This window comes from Mauremys mutica, chromosome 12, assembly GCF_020497125.1.
Source record: "Mauremys mutica isolate MM-2020 ecotype Southern chromosome 12, ASM2049712v1, whole genome shotgun sequence".
NCBI lineage: Eukaryota > Metazoa > Chordata > Testudines > Geoemydidae > Mauremys > Mauremys mutica.
The window spans coordinates 58601293-58624077 of record NC_059083.1 but is presented as its reverse complement, the minus strand read 5'-3'; the positions used below and the strand labels follow the sequence as shown (position 1 = coordinate 58624077).

Genomic DNA, 22785 nt, shown 5'->3' with positions numbered 1-22785 from the left:
ACATGCCAGAATGTGTGACTAAAATGTATAAACTGCCACCAGCCAAATGGGGCTGGCAAAATATACATCACAGAGGTGTGGAGTAGAAAACTAAGGAGCTGGAACAAACACATGGAGTCCACTGACTCATCTAGTCCACTGACCCAACATTGCTAAGGTCCTAAAACAGGACTTGGGAGGGGCTGTGGACCAAAGGGGGCACAGAGAGCAGCTGGGAATATCTTGTGGCACGGAGGAAGCCATAGGGATGCGGTTGGTTCTCCATCACTTGCAGTCCAAGTCAAGACTGAGATCTTTCTCAAAGATATTCTATAGATCAAATAGAAGGTATGGGGCTTGATGCAAAAATTGCAAGGTAAGCTTCTATGGCCTGTGCTATGCAGGAGGTTAAAGAGTTATATTCATAAACACAATGGTTCCTTCTAGCCTTAAAATGCATGACCTTAGGGACAATGAGGTACAGTAAACATCTGTTGCATAAACAAAGCAACTACTTGCAAGCATCCTTATTCCACTACAGAAATTAAAGCATTTGCCCTTCTTTTTTCCAAGGGCTAATACATTTGGTACACAGGAATCATAAACTAATGTCAGAACTTTAACAATGTACAGTCAGTAAACTGGCATCCAACCCAGAACATCTCAAAGTGAGGTGTTGGGTTTTCACATGTTCCACTGCAAAGAATTTTCAGTTCCCCAAAATACCACGAAAATTTAAACCTGAGTTGGTGTGAGTGTGTGGTGTGGGAGGTGGTGAACACAAAATCACATGAAAGGAATTGGCCAAAAAATTTGCATCATTTTTCACACAGATGATGTCACTGCAATTTGCCAGTTTGGGCCAGCTCTAACCATTTTGTCCATGTGGGATCACTCAGTGATAGGAGAGAGGCATTCAGAGTATGATGAGAGCCTGTGGAGTCTGAGCAAATAGCTCACATTTTCTGAGAGGGGGGTCTGCAGCAGCTGTGGGCTGGAGATGGTCTGCAACATGCACCCATTATTATTGTTCATATGTTGTCAGGGGATGATTGGTGACTTTTCCTCATTTCTTTATTGCAGCATCACTGACTCTACCTCACTATCAACCTATGGAGCAATAGCTTTGGCAGTATCATGGAGTCATGTTTAGCATCTCTACAATTAAAGGGATGGGTGAGTTTTCCAGCTGACGTAGGAATTACCTTATTTTGACATGGATAAAAATAACATGTGTCTTACCACCAACCTCACTCCACCTCCTGTTGAGTGCAGAGATTTCATTGCCTGAAGTAAACCCATTCAATATTTTCAACAGATAATACCTACTTACAAACTCAACATGTGCTACTTGTACACTTTACCTAACAAAGCTAGGCGTATATTTCCTGAAAGAGTATGTGTGTGTTGTGGATCAGAGTTAAGGCTCTTTGTGTAATGTATAAGGTGACATTTTACATGCCAGTAATTTTACTAACAAAGTGTACCAACTTAAAGAGTAATGGAATATTTATATAAATCACCTTTCCTGGTAATGTCTATACTTTTTAGTGCCTAGGCTTTTTAAAGTGTAATGTTTTTGTTATATAATATGGACAAGGATTATATTACTCACTGGAGTGAGTTAACTATAAATTAACTATTTGTGTGGAGGGATAACCCACAGTCAAGTCAGAGCTGTGTTCCATACTGTTCATTGCATGTTATACAGTAACATCTATCAAACTGCCACTCACTGCACATACTTTATAGCAGGGGTCGGCAACCTATGACATGCGAGCCGATTTTTAATGGCACGCTGTTACCTGCTGGAGTCCCGGCAGGCAGCAGCGTGCCATTAAAAATCCTGCCCAGCCTGGCCCGGCCCGCTCTTCTCAACTCTCCACTCCCCCCGCCCTTGTGGGGGCAGGGGGCAGACGTATACATGTGTGCACGGGATGTGCCCAGGCACACCCTAATGCAGGGGTGGGCAAATGGCCCCACTCTCCCAGGCCGGAGCGCTGGGCTGAGTGCAGCAAGCTGCCGGCCCCTCCCCCGCCTTCTCCCCTCCCCTGGAGCAGTGTTTGGCTCTATGGGGTGGCAGACACGCTCCCCCTTGCCTGGAGCCATGCCGCCGCATGAAGCGCTCTGGGGGCCGGGGCTGCGCGCTCCCACGGGGCAGTGTTTGGCTCTGCAGGGAGGCAGACACGCTCCCCCCTCCCCTGGAGCCATGCTGCTATGCGCAGCGCTCTGGGGGCCGAGGCTGTGCGCTCCCACGGGGCAGTGTTTGGCTCTGCAGGGAGGCAGACACGCTCCCCCCTCCCCTGGAGCCATGCCACCGCATGTGCAGCATTCTAAGGGATGGGGCTGCCCACTCCCATGGGGCAGCATATCTGGCTCTCCACAGAGCAGAACATGCTGCTAGGAGCCTCATGGTAAGGGGGCCGGGGCCGGGGGGGGGTTGGATAAGGAGTGGGGGCAGTCAGGGGACAGGTAGGGGGTAGGGTCCTAAGGGGGCAGTCAGGGGAAAAGGAGCAGGGAGGCTTAGATAGGGGGTGGGGTCCTGGGGGGCAGTTAGGGGCAGGGGTCCCAGGAGGGGTTAGTCAAGGGACAAGGAGTGGGAGGTTGGGGGTTCTGAGGGGGGCAGTCAGGGGGCAGGAAGTAGGAGGGAGTGGATGGGGGCAGGGCAGGGGCGGGGCTAGGGCAGGGCTCCCTGGGTGCACACCCTAATGAAATGTGCTGCGCAGGCCTATGGGCAGAAGCTTGATCCTGCTGGCTCCCCTGCCTCTTCCCGTAGTGTGGTGGGTTCATGCCCCTCCTCCACCTCTCCGTCCCTCCCTCCCTGCCGGCCGATCAGCTGATGGCCCTTGCGAGGGAGCGGGTAGGGAAGGAGCAGACTCAGCATGCTTACTGCTCCTGGCGGAGGCAGAGAAGAAGTGGGGGCAGGGTTTTGGGAAAGGATGGGTGGGTGGAATAGGGGCATATCCCCTCCAGCCCCCTGCCCTGACCCCCACACACACATCCCAGCCCTCTGCCCTGACCCCCCGCACACACACACACACACAGCCCTCTGCCCTGAGCCCTGCAGCCCAGCACACGGCCTAGGCCCATGACCTGCAGCCCAGCACCCCCCCAGGCTCCTGCCCTGAGCCCCGCACACACCCCATGCCTCTGCCCTGAGCCCTGTACCCCCCCATACACACCCAGCCCTCTACTTGACTCCTTCACCCCCCCAATCCCAGCCCTGACTCTGGCATCCCCACACATACCCAGCCCCCCCCCTGCCCTGACACCTGCACCACCCTCACATGCCCCCAACCCTCTGCCCTGACTCTTGCACCCCCTCCACTTACCCAGCCCCCCCACACCCCATGCACCCCCCACATCCTGATTCTTGCACCCTGCACATCCCCCCCCCCCCAGCACCAAATGGGAGCTCCTGCACACCCACCCCCACATTCCCACCTGCACCCCTCGCACCAAATGGGAGCTGCCCAGGTAAGTGCCCCACACCCAAACCTCCTGCCCCAACCCTGAACCCCCTCCCTCATTCTAGCTCCTGGCCAGACCCTTCACCCCCAGGCCTGTGCTCAGTGCACTCCCATCCTCAGCTCAGTGCAGAGAGAGGAAGAGAATGGGCCAGAACCAGGGAGAAGGTAGGTAACGACTGTATGAGGGCAGGGCTGGGACCCCAGACCGGCAGCGGGCTGGCAGGAGCCGGCAGATGGAACCCCTGAGCGGCACTCTGCCAGTCTGGGGTTCTGGCTGCTGGACCCTTGCCAGCCGGGGTCCCGGCCGCAGGCCCCGCTCAGCCCGCTGCTGGCCTAGGTGAACAGAACCCCAGACCAGCAGCGGGCTGAGCGGGCCGGCGGCATAAGGTCAACATTTTAATTTAATTTTAAATGAAGCTTCTTAAACATTTTGAAAACCTTGTTTATTTTACAATACAACACTAGTTTAGTTATATAATATATAGACTTATAGAGAGAGACCTTCTAAAAAAACATTAAAATGTATTACCGGCACGCGAAACCTTAAAGTAAAGTGAATAAATGAAGACTCAGCACACCACTTCTGAAAGGTTGCCGACCCCTGCTTTATAGCAATTTTACAGCATAACAGCAGTCACTATTTATTTACTTATTTTCATTTCAATATGTAGGCATAAAAAGGACTTGCACTCTGGGCTGCTGACATACCAACAGATCATTAAAAATACAGTTAAGATGAAAACAGCAGCAGCAAACCAACTACTCTTTCTCCACATACAAGCAGCCTGTCCCCAAAGGCCACCTTCCCCATCACTTCCTTGGGTTCCACAACAGGCATCACTGCTCAAACCGTAATTTGCAAACTTAATGCGAACCAAAGCATCTGTGATTGTTAGCAGTGAGAGAATCATAGAATCATAGAATCATAGAATTCAAGATCAGAAGGGACCATTATGATCATCTAGTCTGACCTCCTGCAAGATGCAGGCCACATAAGCCGATCCACCCACTCCTGAACTAATTCTCTCCCTTGACTCTGCTGTTGAATGCTCCAAATCGTGATTTAGAGACTTCAAGTAGCAGATAATCCACCAGCAAGCGACCCCTGCCCCATGCTTCGGAGGAAGGTGAAAAACCTCCAGGGCCACTGCCAATCTACCCTGGAGGAAAATTCCTTCCCGACCCCAAATATGGCGATCAGCTGAACCCCGAGCATGCAGGCAAGACTCTCCAGCCAGACCCTCTGGAAAGGGCTAACAGTATCCCAACATTGACCCTTTGTGTTAATTACCAGTGTGGCACGTTATTGACCTATTGACTAAACCCGTTATCCTATCATACCATCCCCTCCATAAACTTATCCAGCTTAATCTTAAAGTCATGGAGGTCCTTCGCCCCCACTGTTTCCCTCGGTAGGCTGTTCCAGAATTGCACTCCTCTGATGGTTAGAAACCTTCGTCTAATTTCAAGCCTAAATTTCCTAACTGACAATTTATATCCGTTTGTCCTCGTGTCCACATTAGCACTGAGCTGAAATAATTCCTCTCCTTCCCTGGTATTTATCCCTCTGATATATTTAAAGAGTGCAATCGTATCTCCTCTTGTCCTTCTTTTGGTTAAGGAAAACAAACCGAGCTCCTCAAGTCTCCTTTCATACGACAGGCCTTCCATTCCTCGGATCATTCTAGTGGCCCTTCTTTGTACTCGTTCCAGTTTGAATTCATCCTTCTTAAACATGGGAGACCAAAACTGCACACAATACTCCAAATGAGGTCTTACCAACGCCTTATATAACGGGACTAGCACCTCCTTATCTCTACTAGAAATACCTCGCCTAATGCATCCCAAGACCGCATTAGCTTTTTTAACGGCCACATCACATTGCTTACTCATAGTCATCCTACGATCAACCAGGACTACTAGGTCCTTCTCCTCCTCTGTTACTTCCAACTGGTGCGTCCCCAGCTTATAACTAAAATTCTTATTAGTCATCCCTAAATGCATAACCTTACACTTCTCATTATTGAATTTCATCTTGTTACTAATACTCCAGTTTACAAGGTCATCCAAATCTCCCTGGAGGATATCCCGATCCGTTTCCGAATTGGCAATACCTCCCAACTTGGTGTCATCCACAAACTTTATCAGCCCACTCCTACTTTTGGTTCCGAGGTCAGCGATAAATAGATTAAATAAAATCGGACCCAAAACCGAACCTTGAGGAACTCCACTGGTAACCCCCCTCCAACCCGACAGATCACCCTTCAATACGACCCTCTGCAGTCTCCCCTTTAACCAGCTCCTTATCCACCTCTGGATTTTCATTTCGATCCCCATCTTTTCCAATTTAACCAGTAATTCCTCATGCGGTACCGTATCAAACGCCTTACTGAAATCAAAATATATTAGGTCCACCGCATTTCCCTTGTCTAAAAAATCTGTTACTTTCTCAAAGAAGGAGATCAGGTTGGTTTGACATGATCTACCTTTTGTAAAACCATGCTGTAATTTGTCCCAGTTGCCATCGGCCTCAAGGTCCGTAACCACTCTCTCCTTTATAATTTTTTCCATGACTTTGCATACTACAGATGTTAAACTAACAGGCCTGTAGTTACCCGGGTCACTTTTTTTCCCCTTCTTGAATATAGGAACTATATTAGCTAATCTCCAGTCGAACGGTACAATCCCCGAGTTTAGAGATTTATTAAAAATCATCGCTAACGGGCTTGCAATTTCACTCGCCAATTCCCTTAATATTCTAGGATGAAGATTATCCGGGCCCCCCGATTTACTTCCGTTAAGCTGTTCAAGTTTGGCTTCTACCTCAGATATCGTAATGTCTACCCCCATATCTTCATTCCCATCAGTTCCTCTACCACTATTCCTTAGCCCTTCATTAGCCTCATTAAAGACCGAGGCAAAATATTCGTTTAGATATTGTGCCATGCCAAGATTATCCCTAATCTCCACTCCGTCTAAAGTTTTAAGCGGTCCCACTTCTTCCTTCTTGGTTTTCTTCCTATTTATATGGCTAAAAAACCTTTTGCTATTGGTTTTAATCCCCTTCGCTAGGTCCATCTCCACCCGGCTCTTTGCCTTTCTCACTGCTTCCCTACACCCTCTGACCTCAATAAGGTAGGTTTCTTTGCTGTTCCCTCCCATTTTCCAGTCCTTGTACGCTTTCTGTTTTTTCTTAATCACCCCTCTGAGACGCTTGCTCATCCAGCTCGGTCTAAAACTGCTACCTACGAACCGTTTTCCCTTTCTCGGGATACAGGCCTCTGACAGCTCCTGCAACTTCAACCTGAAGTAACCCCAGGCGTCTTCCGCCTTTAGATCCCTAAATATGTTAGTCCAGTCCACTTCCCTAACTAGTCGCCTTAATTTAATAAAGTTAGCCCTTTTGAAATCATAAACCTTAGTCTCAGATGCAATTTTGTTTATCCTTCCATTTATTTTGAACTGAATTAGCTCATGGTCACTCGAGCCAAGGTGGTCCCCTACAACTATTTCCTCAACAAGGTCCTCGTTACTTACCAAAATCAGATCTAAAATGGCATCCCCCCTCGTCAGTTCAGCAACTACTTGATGAAGGAATTCATCAGCTATCACGTCTAGGAAAAGCTGAGCCCTATTATTATTACTAGCATTTGTTTCCCAATCTATATCCGGGAAGTTAAAGTCTCCCATGATCACACAGTTCCTATTAGTATTTACCTCCTTAAAAACATTAAAGAGCTCTCTATCCATATCCAGGCTAGATCCAGGCGGTCTATAGCACACCCCAATCACTATCCCAGGGGACGCTCTAGTAGTTTTCTTCCCCAATGTCACCATTGCCCAAACAGACTCCGTATTATCATTTGCATTGCTAGTTATTTCGTTACATTTCACCTCATTATTGACATACAATGCTACTCCCCCACCTTTACCTTTGTTTCGGTCTTTCCTAAACAGCACATACCCTTCCATACCTGTACTCCAGTCATGGCTACTGTTCCACCATGTTTCAGTTATTCCTACGATATCCGGTTTCAATTCTTGGACCAGGAGCTCCAGTTCCTCCATTTTTTTACCTAAGCTTCTCGCGTTGGTGAACAAACATCCTAATTTTTGCTGTTTGGCTCCTCTCACCCTTTTCACCCAACTTGGTAGGGACACAGTACCACCAGTATGACTTGTCGGTCTAGTATCCGTCCCACCCCCTTCCTTATTCCTAACCCTCCCCCTCTAGTTATATCTGTTGTTATCCTGTTGGTTTCCCTCTCAATGTATAAATTTGGCGTGGAGAGTACCTGGACCTCTCCCAACTGTCTCCCCCCAATGTCTAGTTTAAAGCTCATTTAATCAGATGAGCCAGCCTCCCTCCTAGAATTCTACTTCCTTCCCTACTCAGGTGGAGCCCATCCCGTGAGAACAGTTCTCTGTCCCCGAAAGCCTCCCAGTGCCCATACATCCCAAAGCCCTCCCAAAGCAGAAGGGGAAAGAACTTTCCCAGACCACATACCTGAGCTGCACATATGCTGAAGGGCAGGAATGGGGATTGGGTTTTCTCCTGGAGGACAGTGTGCAATGCCAAGACCTTGACTTATCACACATATTATTCCAGCTAAATGATGCTGCTCCTGTTCTTTACCTGGAAGGTCACTTGGGCGGTGTAGGTCAGTTTGTCACACTCAAACAGCCCCCGGGTGGTGTACTGGAACACGGAGAAGGTGATGCTGTCGATCAGGTTTAGAACTCGCTCTTTGAGGCTCTCGTCTGGAGAGGCCCTCTCCACCGCCTTCTGAAACACGACACTGAACGCCTGGATGGGGGGACAGGAGGAAGATCTTTGATGCTTTACAATTACTCTTTTAATGCCCTGAATATTGTATGTAACATTGCCACAGCTGAAACGGACTCAGTTTTTTCTATCTCATAAACAAAGCAAACAGCCATGTGGTATGAACTGCCAGCTCTAGACAGCTGTGTAATGGGACTGGACACTAGGACTTGGACCAGCTTCTCTCTCTCTCTCTCTCTCTGTCTCCCCCCACCCCCCAAGGCAAAAACATTTATTTGCTGCTCTTTTGAGAAGTATTCAGCCATAAAACAATGACATTCTCCATGAAATTATGCTTATTTGGGTTCAGGAAGGTAGTACACAGGCAGGCTCACTGAATTAGAATGTCTAATGGAAATATTTCACATGATCTGTCATAGGGATTACACAGCTCTGTCTTGCAAACATTGAGCTGAAAGGCACTGGAGTCCCCGAGGAGAACATACCTCCCACAGCACATGTCTCATTGCAATTTAAAGGTAACAAATTCCCTTAAGTGCAAACCCTCCTCCCCAAAAAACAAACAAACAAAAATGACTTTTTACTTCCTGGATTCAGCAGAAATGACAAGAGAGGAAGGGTAGATGATACCCAATGATCTGGGAATTAGATTAACCCAATAAGGTCCCCTCAGGACATCCATTGAAGAGGAAGCTATTATGTAAAATATGAAACACTTCTGATGTAAATGAGAAAAGACTCAAAAGCCTTCAGAGCATGCTGGAGAAAACACATTAGCAAATTACCAAATTCTACTGAAGAAAACCCCAACCACAGCTTGGTTAAAAACGGGAAGACTCCATAAAGTGGAAACTAGATAATCTGAAATAACCAGGCCAGTACAAATTAATAATACTAAACAAGCCATATATGGCTGTGCAGATAGAGTTATTTTTAGGGTTTTATAGGCCCAAGCAAAGAGAAAACAATACAGTTGTAAATTAGAGTAATATTGGTACATATTTTATTGCTCAATTATTTGTAGAATGTATATTTTCCTGCATAAATTTCTTGTTAGAACATGTGCAGAGACCCATGTAAATCTTACGTACACCAATTTATAATGGGCTTTGTAGCTAAAGTTACAACATCATTTGTGAAGTACTTTGCAATCATCGCTGCACATCTCTATAAGATAAATTATAATGAGAGATTATAAAGTATTAGTTAAAAACATTTTAGGAATCATTTTCTAGGTATTTATACACACTGTTCATGTTACTGAAAAAACTCCCAAGGTACAGATGAAGTGGATGAAGGGTGAAACCTCAGATGTTCCTGTACCTGTTATGTGTGGAATGGATCTACTAAAGTGTATACTTGTAAGGAAGATACTCTGCACATTTCCCTGACAAAATAATCTCAGCATGTGAATCAGCCCCATATATTGCAGGAGAAAACCTCTTCAAGGCTCTAAGGGGTGTTTCAAGCTCACTTAGCAGGGTTTACAAACTGTCTGGAAGAAGTCCTAGACTAGGAGGCAGACTCCCCTTCACCCTCATACAGCTGGACTCCAAACAACATCTCCTGTCTTTTGTGAGCATGTAGCATTGTTATATTTACACTGGAACCGCTTATCATCTGAGAGACCTACGCAGTAATTGCTTCGAAGCTGCCATGACCCAAACGTGTGTCCTTCTCTGATGGACTCCTTTGCAGGAAAAGACCCAGAAGAGCCTCTCGGCACCATGTGACTGACCATGAAGAAGACTCTGGAGGGTTATATTGTCAAGGCAAAATGATTAATTATTATTATTTGTTTTGCAGTAGCAGGTAGGAGCCCTAGTCATGACCTAGGGCCCCATTGTGCTAGGTGCTGCACAAACACAGAACACAACGATAATCCCTGCCCCAAGGAGCTTACTGACCAAACAGACATCCTGAAAGTTAACCTCCTTCCCCACCAGTTAAAGTAGGGAAACCTGCTGGTGAAACAATGTCCAGACTTGAAACCAAGAAACAATTAACTATGAATTTACGGCTAGCCACACATTTTAACCTATACCAAGAAACTAAGTCTCCTACTCTAAATCCCAGTGTAGAGCAAAGATTGGATTCTGTGTCCACTCAGGCTGGCAAAAGAAGGGAACTTAAGGATAGAAAAAACAGATGAGTTCAACAAATTAGCAGCTGGCCTGGAGGGCTGCGATCTGGAGCTGACCTTTTGGTTCTCAGATGAGGGGGTTTAGGCTGTGGAGACTTGGGAGGTTCTCTTTTTTTGTCTGTATGCTGTCTCTTTTGTGACTTTGATTTCTGGTTATTGCCATCAGAGGAGTGAAGTTCTGGAACAGCCATCCAAGGGGGAGGGGGGGAACCTAACTGGCTTCAAGACTGAGCTTGGTAAGTTTATGGAGGAGATGGTATGATGAGATTGCCTACAATGGCATGTAGCCAATCTGCGACTGCTAACAGCAAATATCTCCAAGGGCCAGAGATGGGACACTAGAGGAGAAGGCCTCTGAGTTACTACAGAGAATTCTTTCCCATGTGTCTGGCTCATGGGTCTTGCCCACATGCCCAGGGTCTAACAGATCACCATATTTGGGGTCAGGAAAGAATTTCCCCCAGTCAGATTAGTAGAGCTACCTTGGGGGTTGTTGCCTTCCTCTGAAGCATGGGGAATGGGCCACTAGTGTAAATGGTGGATTTGCTATACCCTGAAGTCTTTAAATGAAGATTTGAGGACTTCAGTAACTCAGCCAGAGATTAGGCGTCTATTACAGGAGTGGGTGGGTGAGGTCCTATGACCTGCAATGTGAGGGTTGCACCCCGTCTTTACCCCTGTCTGCGCCCCCGTCCCCTCCTCCCCCTTCCCGGTGCCAGGGCTGGGCATGGGTCTGTGGCTCCGGGGGGGAATGCGGACAACTGGAGGTGGTTTTGGGACCAGGAATGGAGCTGCATCCAGGGGCCGAGGCTGGAGGCGGGGTCAGGAGCCAGGCCCCTGGCTTGGTGAGGAGCCACACCGAGGTTGGGGATGGGGCCAGGCATGGACTAGGAGCCGGGGCTGCAGCTGGGGGCAGGGCCGGAGCAGAGCTACGGGCAGGTCAGGGCTGGGTGGTGCTCCTTCCCCACCCTCTGCGGGGACTGGCCTGGGCCTGCTGCTCCCCCCGCCCACCAAATAGTCCTTTGTGCCCCCTTAGGAGAATGCGCCCCACAGTTTGGGGACCTCTGATGATCTTGATGGCAGGGCTGCCCGGGGCGGGGGGCAAGTGAGGCAATTTGCCCCAGGCCCCGGGTCCTGCAGGGGCCCTCACAAGAACATAGTATTCTATAGTATTGTAACTTTTTTTATGGAAGGGGCCCCCAAAATTGCTTTGCCCCAGGCCCCCTGAATCCTCTGGGAGGCCCTACTTGATGGTCTTTTCTGGCCTAAAATCTATGAGTCTGTGAGCTGCCCTTTTGTGGCACAGCGCTGGGAACCACTGCTCTGCATACACAGCATTCTGTAACTACATGTAGTTCTTCCATTTCCTTGCGGTAAATGAGTCAGACATTTCCGAATTCCTCCAAACGGCTAGTTTCAACTATATTTAGAGTTACCAGGAAGACTACAGGGTGAGGGATTACCACTTCCCAGGTACACTACTTTAACATTAAAAGGAAGCAGTTAATAGAAAAATATTGTTGTGAAACATAATGTCCATACACACATAAAATACCTCGCAAAGCCAAGGATATGAGAAGGGCAAGCGAGGCTTCAGTGCACACTCCACCCATAGGCACAAACCTTACCATTACCACAACTACCATACACCACAGATCACGCAACAACCATACATTTAGACAGCGAGGGTCTGTATCACCAAATGTACATGGCCACATTGCATAGCTTTAATCTGGGTGTCTAAAAGCTCCTCAGGGTTATTACTGATTTGGTGTAGCCAGGTTAATCATGGATGACTGCGTGGCCACTGCCAGTCCATGGCCAGGCAATGTCCCCTCCAAGTCCAATCAAGACCTCAAATCCAATCTTCAGGGCTCGATGTGTGGAGACTTTATCTCTCAGGTGGGCTATATGAGCCAAAATGCCAGCCGGCTGTGACAGCTGATGACTTCAATCTTCTTGAGACCAGTTCTCAATAATACAGTCCTATTACTGATAAAATCAAACCATCTTGTGCCCAGTAGTAACCGTTGGCAATGGATATGAAATGCCTCAAGCAGCCTGATGTCTTGTTTAAGCAAGACAGATCATTCCCTGCAAACTTAATGCTGACCCCTAGGGATGCCACCCTTCAATCTTTATTCAAACTATTGCTACCTAACACACACTACTGCACTGCACAGCCATCACTCACAGCGTTGGAAGGGGGTAGCTTGTTTCTTTTAGCCATGTAGACTATGCACTATTTGTACGAAAGACCATCTTGCAGATGACACAAAAATTGGGAAAATGGTAAATAATGAAGGGGACAGGTCAGTGTTTCAGAGTGATCTGTATCGCTTGGTAAACTGGGTGCAAGCAAGCAATATGTGTTTTAACATGGCTGAATGTAAGCGTATACACCTGGGAACAAAGGATGTAGGCCACACTTACAGGATGGGATTAGGAAGTAGTGACTATGAAGGTGATTTGGGGGTTGTGGTGGATGATCAGATGAACATGAGCTCCCAGTGGCCAAAAAAGCAAATGCAATCCTGGAATATGTAAACAGGGGAATATTGATTAGGAGTAGAGAGGTTATTTTGTCTCTGTATTTGGCACTGATACAACCACTGCTGGAATACTGTCTCCAATTCTGGTGCCCACAATTCAAGAAGGATGTTGATAAATAGAAGAGGGTTCAGAGAAGAGCCACGAGAATGATCAAAGGGTTAGAAAACATGTCTTATAGTGACACAGACTCAAGGAACTCAATCAATTTAGCTTAACAAAGAGACGATAGAAGTGATTTCAATACAGTATCTACATGGGGAAGAAATATTTAAAAATGGGCTCTTCAATCTAGCAGAGAAAGGCATAACACAATTCTGTGGCTGGAAGTTGAAGCTAGACAAATTCAGACTGGAAATATGATATCATTTTTTTAATAGTGAGAGTAATTAACCGTTGCAACAATTTACTGAGGGTTGTGATGGATTCTCCATCACTGAATTTTTAAATCAAGATTGGACATTTTTCTAAAGGATTGCTTTAGGAATTATTTTGGGGAAGTTCTCTGGCCTGTGATCTACACGAGATCAGACTAAATGATCATAATGGTCCCTTCTGACCTTTGAATCTATGAATATTTCTGTGGTGTGTTTGTACAGCACCTAGCACAATGGGATTCTGGTACAAGACTGGGACTCTGAGATGCTACTGAAATAAAAATAAAACCATGAAGTGCCTTTAGAAAGCCATAAATAACAGCAACCTCCATGAAAACCAAGCAATAGAAGGGATTAGGTTATACCTACATTTATAGTGGAAGTTAAACTACCCTCCCCTCCACCTGGCCCAAGAAAACAGATTTCATTCCACCTTAGTATATTAATGAGGTAACTAAACTGTCAAGCAGAACTCTGGGGAGCTGGGAGAGCTCCTGTCAGTCACGGGGGCAGTACCTTCAAAGAGAACTGGTACATGGGGTGAATGGCATTGAGGTCGTTCATGATGAAGTACAGCAGAGAGGCCCGTGCTGCTGCAGGCCGATAGTGCTCCCTTGCCTCGTTAATCTTTGTTTCTGTCACCTTGGACTCCTGGACCTGTGAGGAAATTAAAGACCAAAACAATCATGAAACTGTTTTAATTGTGTGACTCTCTCTCACCTCAGAAAAGGTGGGAGAGCAGAGCTCTTCTGCAGCCCCTGTGTGAGGTTAACACCTATCACAAAACTGGGTGACTAAAGAGAGGGCATAAGCCCCTCTGATGACGACTACAGAGCAATTTCTCTGCACTGCCAAGCAGTAAGAATTGGCTGCTGTGATTTCACACAGACTGCAGAGTGAGAACTTGAGCTGTTAGCTATTCAAATATTCCCCCTCTGAGCCAGGTAGGTTTGTTTTCTGGGTGGTAGGCAATGACAGTTAGACCTGGACAGTGCTTATACTGGGAACAGCTGGCCTTGGCTAATTGCTTTGGGTTGAGTTCTGTGAGGCAGGTTATGGTACATGTTTGTGTCGGCTCCTTCCCTGCCTGTCTCTTTCTGGAATTGAAAAGTGCTGTCACAACACAGTTGAGAAAACCCAAGATCTGCCAGCTGCAGGAAAGCACGCTGCTGTATTTCATTTCACGATGCCAAATTATCTGCTGGCCCCTCTGAAGTTCCCCACAATACGCCCTACTCCTGATGAGCCTTAATCATTTTTGTCATCAGCTAATTTTTCCACGCTAATCGCCCCCCACATGTGGGTCATTAATGAATGAAAGGTACCAAGCAATTCTAGGCCTAGCTAGCACTGCTTCCAGGGTGACTCTGCTATTAACTCCACTCCAAGCTGAGAATTGGTCATTTCAGGGCTGGCTCCAGAGTTTTTGCTGCCTCAAGTGGCGGGGGAAAGGCCGCGATCGTGATCGGCAGCAGCTCCACCGTGCTGCTTTCTTCTTCAGCGGCAATTCGGCGGCTGGTCCCTCGGTCCCTCTCGGAGGGAAGGACCTGCCGCCAAATTGCCGCCGAAGAGCCTGACGTGCTGCCCCTTCCCCTTGGCCGCCCCAAGCACCTGCTTGCTGAGTTGGTGCCTGGAGCCAGCAATCCAGGACAGGACCATATCTCTTGCCCGTGTGGCTACCAAGCCATCTTCACAGCCTGTTGTAAGGAACTTTAGGAAAACTCTTTGGAAGTCTATTAAACCCACCTGTTCTCTACATCCCTTGTTCTAATTAACTCTTTCACAGCACTCTGATAGGTTGAAGAGGCCCTACAGAAGCTATTTTAGTTTATCCCCCTCACCATACATGTATCTAAGGATTTGCTTGACTAATTCATTCAATTTCCTCATATTTAAATAAGGCTCATTGGTCTGTACTGTCCAGGATCACCCTTAGCACCACATTTAAAGGTGAGTACAATCTGATATGGTCACTTGGTACAAAGCAGAGGTCACTCGTAATGTGGTCTATTTTAATAAATGAAGATGTGAGCCAGTGAGGGGTTGTCCTGAGAGGAGGCGGGGCGCTGACTGGCAAGGAGAATGGATTAATGCTACAGACAAAACTTTGAGGCCTGATCAATACAGGCTGCCTGTGCAGGGTTCCAACAAGCAAGATGCTGGGAGGCAAAATACTCCCGTACTGTCTTGCACAGCTGGCTTAATGACGCATTTATTTTTCTTTACCTTTACCCTGCCAGTTTTAAGGTGCAGCTAGGTTACAGATTGACAATCGAGAGCTGAAGCATGAGGGTCTGTGCAAGCAGCTTGCTGCAGAAAAGACTACAGCGAAGTTGCTAAATGTCACTTTTACCCCCAGGCTGCAGGACTTTTATTGCAGTTCCACCTTTACCTGACAGCAGATGCATGACTCAGAGGGAATTTGCAGCACACAAAAGAGGGAATCCATGAACTGCTATGAGAACTCCCATGACGGTGTTTGCATTTGAAGATGCATAGAATTTAATAAGTGCCACAAGTGTATGGGGTCAGATACAAAAATAAATCTTTCCATTGTTAAGAATTAAAGTGAGAGACAAAGTTTGATTTACAGATTTGTAGAAACTTTAGGCCTTGTCAGCACAAGTAAGTTGCACCAGTTTAATTGAAAGCAGTTTTTAAACCAGTGCAAGCCCCCATATGGACATCCTGAGTTTGGTTGAACAGCAGCTGATTTTGGTTTAGCGATTCCTAATCAACTTCAGCTAACCCAACATAAGCCATTCTGAAACTGAAGTAGGAGTGTCTGCACGGGGACTTGTGTCAGTTTAACTATACTGGTTTAAACTCACACTTTCAGTTAAACTGGTGTCAGTGTCCTGGGAAGAGTTAAAATGCTTTTAAATAATGAAGGTGATGTGTCTCTGCTCCTAGGGTTGCCACTTCAGAGTTAAAAAAACAACAACGGGATATCTGCCTGCCCCCACCCAGGGCACTGTTTGCCCTTCCCTGCTCCAGGGGCTGTCCTGGGCATTGATCTTGGCAAGCACTATGTGGCACTAGCTGGAGCCACCCTGCTCCCACCCAGAGGTGAACCCCATAGCTGGTTTCTGTATGGAAGTGACTGGATGCTGCCAGCCTCAAGCGCAAACTGTGCCACTCACTGCTCCCAAGCTGCTCTGTCCCCACAGCTCCCAGACACTCTGCAGCCAGAGCTCCCTCTGCGCAGGTGCTGCCACCCTACAGCTCCCCAAGTACAGCCAGTAGGAGCTGGGGGATCCAGCAGGGGCATGACTGATAGAAACAGGGATTTTTAATGTCCCAGGAGGATGTACAATTTCCTGGGAGAGTTACCTAGAAAAAAGGATGATCCCAGACAAACCCGGACAGGTGTATTCTAGCTCCATGGGGGAGGGTCACTGAGCTTCCCTCCAGGAGCTACAACCTGTGGGAGGTGATTACAGCACAGCCTAGGACAGGTAAACAACTCCAAAGAACACCCCGGCGCCCCCTGGGGATTTTTACATATACTGGGTCAGGTCCAAGGAACAAAGAAGGGTCTGAAGGACCTTGTCATCTACCTGACCGCCATGTGGAAGATGGGGGATCTCTGGTAAGTACAGCATGCGGTTAGACCTTTTATTGTTTTATCTATTTACTCTGTAAATAAATGTACCGCGCTCTGTGAAGGCTGGCTGGTCACTGGTACTCCACTATTATGGAACCTGCAGGAGCTGAGCTACATCAGATGTGCTGGGATAACCACAGGGAATGGCAGGGGAACTGCAAACCTAAATCCCCAGTCTGGAGGGAGACAGTTGTGGGCTCTGCCTATTGGGTAGTTCTACACTTACTGCGGTGTGTAGAATACAGACACTGCATGCCCAGCTAGCTTGGGCATAACCAGCCAAGTAGTTGATGGGGCATGGCTCAGGGAAGTAGAACAGAGAACCCTATGCACCTGAACCCCAGAGTATATACCCTACACTGGCTTTCTACATGTCCAGGGAGTGTCTTCCACATCTACCCTGCTGTTTTTAGCAGCGTAGTGTCCTGCTGCTGGAGCCTTTCAATACAGCTAGTAGCTTCACACGGTGGTGAAAAGTGTGGGCATGGCCTGTGTGGTCTACACACCACCATAAGAGTAGACATAGCCATAGAGAGGGGGATAGCTAGTGGCGTGAGACCTAAGGGGGCATCTCTGGAGCAGAACATGAAGGGGTCCAAAACTCTGAGAGGTGGCATGGAAATTATCCTCGCAGCTCTTGCATTGCCAGCTCCATTGCCAGATATCAAAGGGCTCTTAAGCCTCACATTCTGTTAGCATTGTCTTTCCAGAATGAGCATGGAGTTGACCTGCAGCATGTTACTCAATAGTCCTTCCAGTAAAGCAACTCAAAGGCCACAAAGACTGGATCCCAAGTGAGGTCTAATTCCAACATTCAGCCCCAGTACAACAGGGTGGGTGGTGACCCACTTCACAATTTGAATTTCATTGTTCTTGTTTTAGAAGCTAAAACTGCTGGAAACTTGCATTCCAAATGGAAAAGAAAAATGCTGAAAGAACATTGCTTCCTCTCCACTGGAGCTTGATTCAGCCCCACAGCAAAGGCTGGTTCCCATGCCCAGTGGTTTGTGAGGAAGTTTCAGCCACATGAAACGTTGCAAAGCTGAGGATGGAGGTACATAAATATTTCAATGGGCATAAGCAACTGAGAAGGCAAACCACCCACAAAACAGAGTCAGAGGGAAATACACTGCTGACTTTGGCTTCCCCAGACACCATCAATCAATGGCTCAGTCTTAAGGCTATGAGGACAATTATTTCTAGAATTCACACAGCCTTGCTAAAATGTCCTCTGTGTTCTTCTTTGTGACTGAGTCAGGCCTGTAGGAGTTAAAACAAAATATCTTTGTCAAGCAGAATAAATATGATTTCACATTCAGAGCTGTTAGAAACAGCCTAAGAGTGGAGGGGAAACTGTTAGCCTCTCAGCGAGGTGGGGGTCCCACGCTGAGAAATGAGAGCTGTTGTTCATGCTTGAACCCCCAACAAAATGATAGGGAAGGGATGACTTGTGTCTGACAGATACAGGGGAAATGTGCAAACAGTCAGACAAGCTGTGTAAATAATAATGGTGACAGTGCAGACTGGTTTAAAAACCAAATTTACACCCAGGGGAACTGCATGGGTTTCCGCAGATTGAACATCTGAGTTTCCGCAGATTGAATCTGGATCACATAAACACCAATGGATTCCAGCTTGCACCTGGGCTAAAATTCTGGCTTAACTGAAGAAGTGCAACGTATTCAGAATTAATCAAAGTAAGTAAGTAAATAAATAAATAAAGCCACAGTATTAAGCTGCAGCGGTGTAACCCATCTCGATACAGTGTTTAAGTTTTATTGTTTTACATCAGGCACTGCCATTTTCTCCTCTTCCTAAATAGGCCATTTAACATACACATGCTCTTAAGAATTGAACTGCTCAGAGCCAGCCAGATTAGAGAGCACAGGAATTTATACTGATTTCGATTCTCTATGCAGAAGGGGCAAGAGGAACATATTCATCTTTAAGATGAATAACATCACCCATGTTCCCGTCTTCTGGCCTGGACTTTGCTTTTACCTTTTCTTCAATTTCCGCAGCTGTCTGTTTGGTGGTCTCCAGGTTTTCCACCAAGGCCGTGTCCCCGAGGAAGTTCCCAGATGCTGAGGAGAGCCGGGACAGCAAATTGTCCTCCAAAGTTTTTAAGGTGATTTTGAATCCATTCTGCTGCTTTGTGAGGTCTGACTGCAAATAAACAATGAGGGAAGTTTTAGCCACAGACCAGTGTCAAGGGCAATGCGTCAGCGTTAGATTGAAATTTTCACAACCCACTTGCACAGGCCAGTGTTTATCATGGCCTTTTGCAGCAGAAATCAATCCAATCCCTACTATGCTGCTCTCTCCAAGAAACACTGAACATGTACGGACTGAGAAGGGACAGGAGATGTATGCCCCGCAGCTAGGAATGTATTCAAAATAAGAGAGCGCAAACTGGTTTGGAGAAAAAGAATTGGGTCAGATCTCACAAGCACACACACCCTGCACCCTCCCCACTGACACCTCCCGTTTCATGCTTGAGTCAGTCTGGATAAGGATGGCCCTTGGTGCAGTCCACCACTGCTAGCATGGCCGCCACTCTCTCCCATTCCCAAAGGTCCCAGTACCCCTGCCCATGACACATCAAAACACGTCATCTCAGAACTGAGAGCAAAACAGGTAAAAGGCTGACAACTAGAAGCAAAAATGGCCAAAAATCAGAAAGTTCACTTCTATTCAAAGAGATTAGTGCAAGACACATTGCCAGATAGTTCAGTTTCATAACTCAAGGCACAATAATGTCTCCACTTAGCTGTTACTATGATTTGTATTTGAGTAGTCCCCAGAGATAGAGCCCCATTGTGCCAGAGAATCTAAGACAGTCCCTGACACAGAGTTCACAATCTAAAAGACAAGACAATCAAACAGATATAAACAACTAAATAGCCACTTGCTGAAGTACAGACCTTGTAAATTACAGGGCAATTACAGTTTTCCTTCATACAACAAATCCCTCCATAACAACCTGCTCTGTGTCCAGCTGCCACTCAGTTATCTTTCCTCTGTAAATAATGGTTAATAGAAGACACAGTTTATGGTGAAATGAAGGCATCTCTTCCTCAGCTTGGTGACCCTCCACAAGTAGATTCTGCCCTTGCACAAGTGATTGCATCTATTGCTCAGCCTTTGCCGTGGGCACAGTGCCTGTACTGGGATAAAGGTACAGTATCCAAGAGGGTGGTTGTTTTACAAATTCTCATTTTTTAACATTGTAGTGAGGCAGACTGGCCTCCCATGGACTCAGAGGGGGAGGAACCCCTCACTGAACCCTGGTGGGCGGAGCCAGGCCACACTCACCCCTCCTGCCGGCAGTCAGTGGGCGGGTCAGAAAGGTGGGTCTGAAAGCTCAGTTGGGGCTGCAGCTGCTGGAGGAGCCAGACGCCTCCTGCTTGCTCCCGAGCTTGGAGACTGCTGCTGGCCCCTGGGGAGCTGAGGACTGGCCAGAGCCACCGGAGCCGTACGCTGACCCAACAGCAGAGGAGCTGCCAGCACTACCACAGGTCTTCTACCCGGACGATCTGGACGACCCTCTACAGGACCAGGTACACCCTGAGAGGGCATCAGGAAGTGGCCCGGGGCAGCCGACCCTAGTCTGACTGCAGCACCACATGAGCATAAGTCAGTGTGTTGCGGTGAGGATCCCCGCTGACCCAGTGGCAAATCCCGCTGCCACTGTTAGGGCCCTGGGCCGGGGTGCAGTGGAATGGATGGGCCTGCGCCCCGCCCTGCCACCCCAACCCTGGGGTGGCTGTCTCCCCCTCTTGAGGCCAAGAAGCCACCACTTGTCAGCCATCTGTCGGAGCCAGGATGCGCGAAGCCCTTGCTGCTCGGTCCTGACCGCAGACCAAAGCTATAGACTTATTGCCCTGCCCTGACTGAGGGCCTGGGCTACCTGTCTGCCTTTTTTGCTCGGCCCCTGACTGCAGGCCTGAGCTATGGACTCCCCTTGCCCTGCCCTGACTAAGGGTCCAGTCTACTTAACTGTGTTTGTTGCTCAGCCCCTGACTATGGGTCTGAGCTACAGACTCTTGCCACGCCACTAGCTCCCCATGACAGGTGACGCCCAGAGACGTAGTGAGGCGGACTGGCCTCCTACAGACCCGGAGTGCGAGGAACCCCGCTGCTGAACCACTACAAACATTATCAGAGAAAACATCCCATGGCAAACCATGCACCTGTCTTGTGCACTGCTGGGTATAATATAAGCTTGGCCTTTCTGCTACTGTGCCGTCAAAAGGAAATAATCACAAATATTTTAGCACATAGAGAAGCCCTTTGAAAGATGAAGGCATTTAAATCCCCAGCCTGTATTGAAGTAACATCGCTTTGTGGCTCAGAGAACTGGCAACAGACAAGGAGCTTTTCAGCACTAAGGATCCAACCCAATTCTCACTAAAGACAGAGAGATTTCAAATGCACTTGGAGCAAGCCTGAGGTCAAAGCTGCCATCAGATGGCAATTCAGTGTCAGTATGAAATGATCTGGTTCTCTGAGCTCGTTCCAGGCACACAGGCATCCATGCCACCAGAAAGCAGCATTTCTACCCTCTCTCTGGTTGATAATCTCATTTATGAGACAAGAGACAGAATGGTCCATGGAAACAAAACCTTCCTCTTATTCTTAAACCCCTCTCAATCCAGGGCTGAGGAGTTATGTACCAGGAGCCCTGAACTTCTCCCCAAGCGGTATTTGTTTTGTATATCGAGGAGTTCAGGCTGTCGCTTCTGAACCTTTCATTGATAATAAATCAACTTTAAATCTTCCAAAATACTGGACTGAAATATTGCATATGCTATACACACACACACACACACACACACACACACACACACACACACACACACACACACACACACACACACACACACACACACACACACACACACGTTCCATATCAATGCAGCACCTACAGTATGTAGGACAGCTAATGCACTGAAGAGTGCAGGTTGTTGGCATTCCAACTAGAAATCCTTGTTTTCAGGGACTTATTTCTTGGGCATTACGTGCAGGACTTTGCACAAGGAAGTAAATATTTTATAAGTTTTTTTGACACAGAAAACTGAGTCTGCAAGGGGCTATCAGTTGTCCTGATGAGTCTGTAGCCCAGAGGTAGATGGAAACATCAGTGCCAAGATTGGTACCCAAGATGCACCCCGAGATGTTGAAGGGGCATCTCAAAAGTTGGTGCTATCCTCATAATAGATGAATGAATCAGTGCTGTAGCTGGAGTTGCTGGACAATCCATTGGCACAGAAATCAAAGTCAGGCACGGTACCCATCTGGCAAATGGTGGAACCAAAGTCAGTTCCAGGGAAGCATTCTTATTGTCTCTTCACTTGGAAGCCAGTACCTATATCATCCATGGATTCGGTACCAGGTTACAGAACTGGACAGACCCAGAATGGCTGAAGGCAGATCCTCAACTAAAAAATCTTGTGCCATCTGGGAACCCAGGACATAAAGGCTAAGCAGTTCAGATGCCGCTTGAAAAGCCTGCAGGATTGAAAGGACCTAAAAGGCTGGTACTGGAGTTGAGTCTGTTAGTATTGACCTCAATGACCGTCCCTGTTACAGTGCTGGAGTTGACAGGATAATACCAGTAAGGTCCCATCTCAGTACAGGGAGCCACAGGACAAAGGCCAGACTCTACCCTGGGCACTGGAGGAATCCTGGCAATGTTTGGAGTTCCTCCTGGACATTGAGAGGGAATCTCTTGGGGACTTGGAATGGCTCCTGTCCACTTTATGGGTTCTCTTTTGTGTAGAGCATCTTGAGGAGGATCTATCCCTTCTGAAAGGAATCTGAGTCCAAGGGCGTGTCTGAGATTGCTGTTCCCTCAGAGGCTAGTTGTGGGG

General features: G+C 47.4%; 1 protein-coding gene across 1 annotated transcript in view; it reads right to left on the bottom strand.

The window, feature by feature from the left end:
* Positions 1–22785, bottom strand: part of DNAH9 (dynein axonemal heavy chain 9) — a 385294-nt gene that overhangs the window by 108410 nt on the left and 254099 nt on the right. Inside the window, exons 56-58 of the mRNA XM_044984418.1 lie at positions 18914–19078; positions 13822–13962; positions 8086–8256 (exon numbers count right to left, since the gene is read on the bottom strand). Of these exons, the coding sequence (XP_044840353.1) occupies positions 8086–8256; positions 13822–13962; positions 18914–19078 (477 nt within the window). The remainder of the gene's footprint in view (positions 1–8085; positions 8257–13821; positions 13963–18913; positions 19079–22785) is intronic.